General features: G+C 41.1%; 1 protein-coding gene across 1 annotated transcript in view; it reads right to left on the minus strand.

The window, feature by feature from the left end:
* The window catches only part of LOC113067688 (potassium channel subfamily T member 2-like), a 62,077-nt gene extending 51,503 nt beyond the window's left edge, over window positions 1-10,574 (minus strand). The window contains exon 1 of the mRNA XM_026240082.1: window positions 9,896-10,574. Within this exon, the coding sequence (XP_026095867.1) occupies window positions 9,896-9,990 (95 nt within the window). The 5' untranslated portion in view covers window positions 9,991-10,574. The remainder of the gene's footprint in view (window positions 1-9,895) is intronic.
* Between the last annotated feature and the right edge of the window lie 127 nt (window positions 10,575-10,701).

Consider the following 10,701-nt stretch of genomic DNA (forward strand, 5'->3'; position numbering starts at 1 on the left):
AATAAAAGAATAAAAGCAGACTCGCCACCGTCCTGAATAAGGCCGATGAGTGTGGTGTCGTCTAAAAACTTCAGGAGCTTGACAGAGGGGTCTTTAGATGTGCAGCCGTTGGTGTACAGGGAGAAGAACAGTGAGTAGAGAACGCAAGCCCTGAGGTGATCCAGTGCTGGTTATATGTGTGCTAGATGTGTATTATTCCAGCCTCACTAGCTGGTGCCTGTCCGTCAGGAAGCTGTTGATTCACTGACAGATGGAAGTGGGCACGAAGAGTTAGTTTGGGCAGGAGGAGTTTTGGGATGATAGTGTTAAAGGCCAAGCTGAAGTCCACAAACATGATCCTTACATAAGTCCCTGGTCTCTCTAGATACTGCAGAACATAATGTAGTCCCACGTTGACTGAATCATCCACAGACCTGTTTGCTCTGTAGGCAAACTGAAGAGAATCCAGTAAGGATCCAGTAATGTGCTTCAGGTGGGCCAGCACCAGTTTTTCAAAAGGCTTCATGACCAGAGACACTAGAACCATAGGCCTGTAGTCATTTAGTCCTTTAATTTTGGATTTCTTTGAGATGGGGATGATGGGGGAGCGTTTGAAGCATGAAGGAACTTTGCACCGCTCCAGTGATCTGGTCAGCACATGATTTCAGACAGGCTGGTGTAACACAATCTGGGCCTGGTGCTTTTTTCCTTTTCTGCTTCCGGAGGACCTGTCGCACCTCGTCTTCACTTATTTGAGGTGCAGGTGTGGGGGAGAGGGGGGTTGCAGGAGGTGTGAATGGTGTGAATGGTTGTGTGGAGAGGTGTTCAGAGCGGGTGTGGGGTGTTTCAGTAGAACTCATTCAGATCGTCTGCCAGTTGTTGATTCTCCACGGTGCTGGGGGATGGTGTCTTGTAGTTGGGGATCTCTTTCAGACTTTTCAGTCACTGGAAGGGAATTGAGTCCTTATTTTTTTTCAGAATAATTCCTCTTTGTCGCTCTGATTTCCTTTTCCAGTAGGGGTGCTCCGATCACGATCGGCCGATTGTTATGTGCATCTCGTCAGTAAAGCCGGTTTTCTAATGAGCCGTTAATTCCATCAGGTGCGTGATTTCACATAGAGCAGCTGTTACTACAAAGAGCCGTTGTTAATAGAGAAGATGCGCAAATCCACTTCATTTTCAGCGTTTTTTGGTGCATCTTCTCTATTAACAACGGCTCTGTGTAGTAACAGCTGCTCTATGTGAAATCACGCACCTGATGCAATTAACCGCTGATTAGAAAACCGGCTTTACTGACAAGATGCGCATTAACGATCGGCCGATCGTGATCGGAGCACCCCTATTTTCCAGTGTGTATTTGGCCTGTTTATACAAGACATTGTCTCCCTTCATATAAGCATCTTGTTTGGTCTGATGGAGCTGTCTGAGTTTTGCAGTGAACCATGGTTTGTCATTGTTGTAAGTTAGATGACTCCTGATAGGAATGCAAATATCTTCACAGAAACTGATATGTGATGTTACAGTCTCTGTGAGCTCGTCCTGATCAGTGGCAGAAGCTTCAAAAACGATCCTTGTAAATCCTGCTCTGCTTCATTAGTTATATTAGTTAGAGTGTAGGTTCACACACAGTGCCTCTGCAGTCTTGTAGTCCTCTGTAACGGCATCCAGAATAGATACGTTTTTATATGAATAGTAAAATTGGTATATAGGCTCATTTTAAATGTTTAGTAGTTAGTATTATCATGCTTACTCTATGACATGGATCAATCACTTGAATTTTTTTTTCCTGTGGAAAGAACTTAAAATAAAAGTGTGACTAGTTGACTAGAAAAAATCTTTAGTCGGGGACAGCTTGGCAAAAGGAACCGATCCATTTTTTAAAAAAAATGCTATGACATTACAAATGATTGCAAATCATGTCACTAATTGCATTGCAAGAGAGTCAAATGTTTTTATTGTATATGTTTACTTTTTTTTATATATATGGGGTGCTAGCCCCTAGTGCCGCCCAGTAAAGACTATTATAGTGACATACAGGAGTCATAAACTAGGCGCGCATGTGCTTAGGTGCTACCATTCTCAGTGCCATCAAAATAAAAGTCCTGCCGCGAATCGTAACGGCCAAATAGGAAAAATTATCGCCGGATGCCGATATTTGAAAAATTAATTAGTCATTAAAGCCAAAGTCCTGTTTATCTTTTGAAATTAAATAATTGATTTAGTCTTTTTTCAACCAACATGCTTTCAATTTAACTGAGATGCTTTAGATGAAATTGCAGATTCAATTTCTGGTACAACCACAGCTCAGATGATGCCTCTTGAGCCTCCGTTGTTGGGGGCGGTAGGTACATTTTTGGTAAGGTAAGGCACTTGGCTATATGCATTACATGTGAAGAGGCACTCAAGTAATCTGAACAAACAAACGCAGAGTTCAGGGAATGAGAACACAGCAGGGGAAACAGTTCAAAACAAAAGTTCAAAACACAAGCGTGTTTCGCAAGAATCAAGAGGATAGAAGTGGCTGGCAGAGTGTTGTTGCATGTATATGCATAGGCATATGTGTGTTTACTTGTGTGTGTGCAGTAGAGACTTGCGTGGGAGATTAATAGAAGTGAGAGGTGTGAGACATGTAGGACAAGCTTTGGCAGAGTTGGCCGCTGAATTAACCTGTCTGTCACTATTAATCGCTGCTCTGCTTTCTCCCGCACTTCATTCCCTGGAACTTAATGCCTTCTGCTCGAACCTAATCAAGTCCTGCTGATACAATGTTTGTCATGTATTTTCTTCAAATTGCTACTTGCTTTTCCCTAACGTATTTGTACCTTTTGCCACTTTTAGACAAGTAAATACAGCCTGACATTAGTGGCAATGCTCCATTTCCTGTCAGACAGCCAATGGGATGTTGTGTTTTCACTGGCATTTGATATAATTATATGCTATAAGAAATCCAGCCTGCAAAAGTTATTCTAACAAATGTAAATAAAGTAACTTGAACAAGGATTTTTTTAGTTGGAGGATTTTTTAGTTTTAGAAGTTACAGTATTTTGTGGGAATTGAAAAATAATTTGCAAAACGTTTAACAAATAAATTGTATTGGCCTTTGTAACAATATGCAAATCCATACTCATCGGGAAGAAGGAGGCGGGAACCGGCGCACAATCAAAAAGCATTTTAATAATTCATAAATAAATACAAAATGGCGCACCAGCCCCTCACGGACGGCTGGTGCGCATAAATAAAAAGCAAACATAAAATCCCAGGCCTGGTCCTCTCTCGTCCTTCACGGTCGTCACTCCAGTTTTATATCCTTCCATCTCCTACGTGGGACTCGATACTAGCGGTGGGGTTCAGGTGTAGCTCATCTCCAATCACTACACCTGGCCTCACTCCTCGTTCCCACGCCTCTCGGCCCTGCCCCACTCGCCACATACCCCCATCGCCCCTCGCAGGCCGGGGGGTACTCCCGAGACTGCGCTCTACTCCCCCCCCCCCTTCCCTCCGGGGGAGACCGCTCACGGGGACCTGCGGGAACCTGGGGGTAGGACAGACGAGGCGAGAGAAAAGGAGATGGAAGGAGGAGCGACAAGGACGAGAGAGGGGAGAAAAAAAAAAAAAAAAAAAAAATCCGGTTCCCAGACGCACTGCTGCTCGGCCCTCCACCAGCTGGGTGATCTCCTCCGCGGTGCCTGGCGGTGGCACTGGACGGCCCTCGGCGGACGGCGCGGCACTCCTCCGCCGCCCGATGGACGGCGACGGCTCCTCCGGTTTTGGGCAGCCGGCAGGAGTCCCCCGTTCCCTGCCCCTCCGGATTCCTTCGCGGAGGCAGCAGGCTCCGGCCCCCTGGCGAACGGCGCCGACTCCTCCGCTCCCTCACGGACGGCAGCCGCCCCTCCATATCGTGGGCGGCCGGTAGCGAGCTCGCCCGTCCCCGGCAACTCGCTCCAGCCCACCGCCTCGAGCGTCCATGGCGGCACATACCTCGCCAGCTCGAGGGCACCGCGGATTCACCACAGCGGCGAGGGATCTTCAGCAGCGCGTCCCTCCTTCTCCCGGGCTTCGGCACCCCTGTAACAATATGCACATCTCCATATTCATCGGGAAGAAGGAGGCGGGAACCGGCGCACAATCAAAACTCATTTTAATATCCAAAATAAACACAACAGCGCGTCAGCCCCTCACGGCGACTGACGCGCACAAATAAAAGCAAACACCTAAAATAATGTCCCAGGCCTGGTCCTCTCTCGTCCTTCACGGTCGTCGCTCCAGTTTTATATCCTTCCATCTCCTACGTGGGACTCGATACTAGCGGTGGGGTTCAGGTGTAGCTCATCTCCAATCACTACACCTGGCCTCACTCCTCGTTCCCACGCCTCTCGGCCCCGCCCCACTCGCCACAGCCTTACTTCAAATGTTGTCTGAATGTTGTCCAAATATCATCATTATTCACCCTCAAGTTGTTACAAACCTGCATGAGTTCATTTCTTCTGCTGAACATAAAAGAACATATTTTGAAGAATGTTGGTAACCAAATGGTGAAAAATATTATGGAAGGACCAGAAACTATTTGGTTACCAAGATTCTACAAAATATTTGAATTAAAATGTTCTTTCATTTAATCACCCTCATTAACAAAATCAATAAAGTTGATAATATAAAGAACCCCAGCATTCTGCAAAATATATATATATATTTTAATAATGTCACACTGAAGAAATAAGGTCAAACAATAACCATCACAATGGGTAAATAATTAATTTTAAATAATTAATTTTCACTTTAAATAAGCTTCTAAAATGAAGCTAGGTTCTACTAACCATTTGTTTGTATGGTAATTATTTGCTTATTAAAAGAAGTATTACTGCACAAAATACCCTTTCCACCCACCAGGACACCATTTTATGGATCACAGAGAAAGAATTGCAGAAGGCCACTCTGTATTGTCTTTCTATTAAGCTTTACAGAAATTTGTTATTCATGTAAGGAGGTGATAGTGACAGCACACCGTGTCGAAAACAATGCCACGGGATCTCCAGCGACGAGGAATTACTGCCTCTGACACACACACACACATTTTGTTTATACAAATGAGGACAATCCCAAAAACATATTTTGTCAGATTCTGCTAACTTTTGGATACAAATATGGCAGATAAGTAACTGGGCTTCAACGACAATTACTGGTGCCAGACGTTGTCTAGACAAATAGTTTAACCAATGAATGAAAATTCATTATTTACTCACCCTGATGTCATTCCAAACCAGTATGCTGGTTTGGACAAACAAACAAACAAACAAACAACCCCCCCCCCACCCCCGAAAAGAATCATTCCTGAAAAATCTTCATGCAGCTATTTTGATGTTTTTTATACAAACAGCAGATCACAGAGCACATCCCTCAAATAAAATGTGACCCAATGGAATAAAGATAAACATCTTTATTAAAGTGGGGCTTCAAGATTTATATGAAATCAAAATTGCAATATGGCTTAGTGGGATTATCAAATTTTAAAAGGTGTAGGCATCATTAAATTTAAAGTGCCCATGCAGTGTGTATGTTTTAGTGAATATAAGCAGCTTTAAGTGAATATTAACATCCTGCAAAGTTTTAAATCAGAAAGTGAACCGTGCATAAAGTTATTGTCTTTGAAAAGAAAGAGTTGACTCAAGGTGCATTACAAACTGGATATATCGCCCTCCGGAGGGGACTTCGGAGTGAAAACAATCATGGCTGCCATATTGAAGGTTCAAAACTGACCACTTCAATGGGCCCTAAGGAATGAAAGATTTCGAAGAGTAAAACTGACGGACACTTCGGGCTCCCATGATCATTTGTGTAGATTCTTTGCGTAATGACACTTTTCTGTCCAATATACTAGAAAAGGTATTATGCTCACAGTTATATTCCTTCTTAGAGAAAATGGTATTTGTGAGGATTTCCAGTCAGGATTTAGACCATATCATAGTCCTGAGACTGCTCTAATAAGAGTTACAAATTACTTGCTCATCTGATGTGGTTGTATCTCTGTCAGTGCCACTGGATCTTAATACTGCATTCGACACTACTGACCACAACATTCTTTTGAATAGACTAGAAAACTTTGTTGGCATTAGTGGAAGTAATTTAGCATGGTTCAAATTGTACTAATCGGGCCACCATCAGTTAATTGCAGTGAATTAAGAAGTATCATATCAATCACAAGTGCAGTATGGAGTACCTCAAGGCTCAGTACTAGGGCCGTTACTTTTCATGCTTTACATGTAACACCTGGGAGATATAATCAGGAACACAGTGTTAGCTTTCACTGTTAATAACCACTGTAATAACCTAGAACACTGTCTATACTCGATGGCTGCTCTGTCAATTCTTTGTCATCAGTTAGGAACCTAGGTGTGCTACTTGACAGCATTCTTTCTTTTGACATCCATTTGTAAAACTGAAATTTTCCAACTAAAAATATATATCTAAATTATGACCTGTGCTCTCACTGACAAATGAAGGAATATTAATTAAAGAGTTCATGACCTCAAGATTATTTTATTTTAATGCTTTATTGAGTGGTTTATCTGCACGCTTAATAAACAAACTCTAAAATGCAGCAGCTAGAGTTCTTACGAGAACCAGGAAGTATGACCATATAAGCCCGGTTCTGTCAACACTGCACTGGCTCCCTATTAAACATTGTATTGATTTTAAAATCTTGTTCATTACTTATAAAGCCCTGATAGGTTTGCACTTAATTATTTGAATGAGATCTTATTGGATACAGGTATACATCTAACAATAAAATAAAATGTAAATCAGGGAAGAAATAGAGGGAAAAAAATAGAACAAAAAATATAGATTAATTAAGGGTCCCATATTTTATAAAAATGTATAGTTGATCCACTGAGAAAAAATCTAAAATATGTTTTTAGAAACATCTTTAAGTCACTAAGCCATAATTTAGGGGATTTAGGTGACATAATTAAGCAGGTTACATATAATTTGGGAACATGTGCCGAGTTCACTTCTTCACATGCATATTTTCTGACATTTTGGACAAATGTTAACAGGATTAAATTTACAATGAAAAGCATTTATAAACTTGTTATCAACAAAACACAGACACTCACTTCAGTTTTCCACCAAAATAAAGGCTCAAGGGTTTAGGCATAACTATTAGTATTCTAACTTTACTATTGTAGTGTAAAATAAATATTAAAAACATGGTTGTTGTTGCTTTTAATATAATTGGATTTCTAGAAACAACTGTCTAAATGCAAAGGAGTCTGAGATACTAACACAAGTAAAACAAGATATGAGTACAATGTATAAGTCCAGAAAAAAATTATGCTCAATGAATCAATGAAACAGTTGGTTCTTGTAAAGAGAACAGCATAAATACTCTTAAAAGTAACTAACAAATCAAATATGTTATAGTTATTGCATGCCTCATTACCAAACCACACTGACATGAGGTTTGACATGTCTAACAAACCTTTATTTTTTTGATTCAGAAGTTTTGAAATACACAAGTCATACGGACTACTCTAATGATGTTTTTTTCATAATCATAGTTATCACTATAACCTGTCATCAGATGGAAAAGAGCAGCATGATGATACTTCAAAGTTTCTCCTTTTATGTTGCATGAAAAATAAGAGCATATGAGTTTGAAGAGCCAGTTAATAATGGCAGAATTTGGATTCCTTTAATGCCCACATTCTGTTAAAACTGGCATAAAGTGATTTGCCTACTTGGACATTTCTGAGGTCTTCCTGTTTAATTCAAAGTGGATGGAGCCAGGCATCCTTATGTGAAGTCCTCAGGGACCCAGGTTGAGCAGGTTAATGTTTCACACAGACACACACACACACACACACATACAGAATTGGATTGTAAGCTTTATTCAGTGGCAGTGTTCAGTGGGTTGTCTGTACAGGAAACAAGCTTCTCTATCTTTATCAGCTGTACTACAAAACGCATCCACAGGGAGAGCAAAAACGCCGGCGTTCGCCACCCCCGCACGCTCTCTGATAGACAAATAACATAATCAATCCTCAGTAGGTGAGAGAGATTAAATATGATTTCAGTAATGAGATCCCTTTGAAACTGTCAAAGAGAGGCTGTTTCATTCAAGGAATTATCACCTGGTCGCACCATTTACGAAGACATGTCCCCCACTTTTAACCCCCTTACGAATGAGCACTCACCAATTAGTGCATTTTAAACACCCACTCAGGAAGACCCGAAGTGAGGGAGAAACTCATTCTTATCTTTCTAAAGGACTAAAGTGTTTTGGTCCTCAGTCCTCACCTAGCAACAGGGTGTCAAGCATAAAATACAGATTTTATTTTCCACTGTCTGTCTAAATGGTGTATTTAGCTCACGTGTACATTTAGGTGCTGCAGCATTCACAATATACTTTGGGTTTGCAGTAAACATCATTAAAGAAAGCACTGAACACTCTTTCAAATGAACAAATATTCAGCCCAGCAGTTTTCTGCAGGAAATGCACATGGAATGTAAAACAGACAGGCAGCAATGCCATCTGAGGTGTAAAAACATCAACACACGAGATAGTTAGACAGAACACAAGCACGCACAAACCCAATCCCTTTCCCTTTCCTCATCTTTTGTTGTCTGTAAAATGGCTGTTGGAGTCAAACAGACCAAAATGTAACCAGACTGCTTCAAAACAGCTATGCAAAAAAGAGTCTGTCTTAAAACTTGGCTTGCTGCGTAAATAGACAGCATTTGTGAAGTAAGACATGTTCCTGGATCAACACCTTCTGATGATCCTGAATCAACATTATTGTCCAAAAATATAGACTTAACCCAATATCTACCACTAAACCTAACCTTACCCATAATTTATTCCTAAAATCAGTGGGAAATGCTAGCCGATTAACAAGGGTGTAGAAGCACCTAACTCTGATTGTAAGCCTAAAACAGATATTTTCTGAAAAGTTATATCTCAATTCTGATTGGTTAATTGGAATGTTGTTCCAGGATCAACAAGTATCCAGGAACATGTTGTACTTGATGAAATCACCCTCTCCGGATAAACACAGTCCATGTCTCAAAACCTAGTGTGCTGCCAAGCAAGACACAATTTGAGGACATCACAAGATGCTTAATAAGTTTAAGTTTAAGTTAATAAGACCGCACAAATTGATTCTAGTTGATTCTAACACTAGTACTATCGTAACAGTCTACTAATTATCCTTACAACACTGGTAGCTTTTGATACTCATCTTAAAACTAATGATATTAATAAAACGAATACAAAACTAATAGCAGTTCCAAAGATCTTATTAACATTGATGTCTACTAGTGATACCATTAGGTTACTTATGTATATGCTAATATTGTTGTTATACACACACTAAAACTATTGCTCTTTCTAATAAAATTTGGAATACTTAGTGTATTCTCACACTAATAATAATAAGCTTTTTATTTGTTGGCAAAGGGGCTGTTAAAGTCAGAGATCAAAATGTGACCAGACTGCATAAAACAGCTAACGTTACGCAAGGCAGGATAAATAGAGGCTGTTTAAAAAACTAGTGTGCTGCCTAGCTAGACAGCGTTTAATAAGTTTTAAGACACAGCCAGGATGTACAATACATAATGCTCACACTGATACTTACACTAGCTATAATAATGCTCATTATAATACTAGATATATTAGCTACTAGAACTACTATCAGAACTAAATTGTCTTACGAATTTATATAACCAATAGCAGTATGCTCCTATAATAATGTAGCCTACTATGGCTATTATTCATGCAAATAGAAATACTAAATGTATGCTCATTACTATGGTTATTACTAATACTCACACTACTGCTGATACTAATGTGATTCCCTGTGCATATGCAGTTATTTAAGCACGCATGTTAACATAAGCTGAGGAGTTGAAGTTGCTCTACCTGTCGTCGCTCTGCCAGTCCCCGAGCAACAGGTCTCGGAACCGGTACCGAGGCGGCAGCGGCAGAACCTCCTTCTCCAGCTCCACCATAGTCATTCAGCAGAGCGCACGAACCGACGCGGCGTGGAAATGCAAACGCGTCCGTCCTCGTTTATCCCTCCGCCGCGATTGTTTCAGGTCGCTCGAGTATAGTAATTGTTGTCATCACTCAGGAACGAGGCACACGGGTCTAGATCCAGTATCACAGCAGCGACTGAGCAACTGGTGCCTCGAGCTCAGCAGCTGAGACGAGACGCAGCGCGTGCCTGGACATCCCGTCCATTGCTGACACAAGCGGTTTCAGTTACTGCTGCAGTGCATTATTTCACCATTGTCCAGTATTGATTAAGGCATGCACTATTTTGAGGGGTGGGAGTGTTCATGTTTTATAGTAGGCTACATCTAGTTCTTGCACCCGCTTGCAGTCATTTCGTCTCCTGTTGAATGATGCATGAGAAAAGTCGACAACTACGCTTTTTGCCTGATGTATGTCAATCATAAAAGCATGCAGGTGATGAGAAACCTCATTTTTTATCACTGCCATAAACGATACATTTCACAAGACATTGGCTTTAACAAGTATAGTGCAGTGAAATACACACTCAAACTGGAGAATGGGATAGGTCTTCATAAGCTGCTTGATGTGTTTTTGAGCGCTCTGCCTCCTAGCGGCTGCCTGCGGGACAAGACCAATAAATCAATCGTGTTTAGCTCCTGAAAGCTTTAATATACCCTCAATCTCAACCTTTAAAGGTTTTGATGGGCTTT

The sequence above is a fragment of the Carassius auratus genome, linkage group LG28B (assembly GCF_003368295.1).
Source record: "Carassius auratus strain Wakin linkage group LG28B, ASM336829v1, whole genome shotgun sequence".
NCBI classification, from domain to species: domain Eukaryota; kingdom Metazoa; phylum Chordata; class Actinopteri; order Cypriniformes; family Cyprinidae; genus Carassius; species Carassius auratus.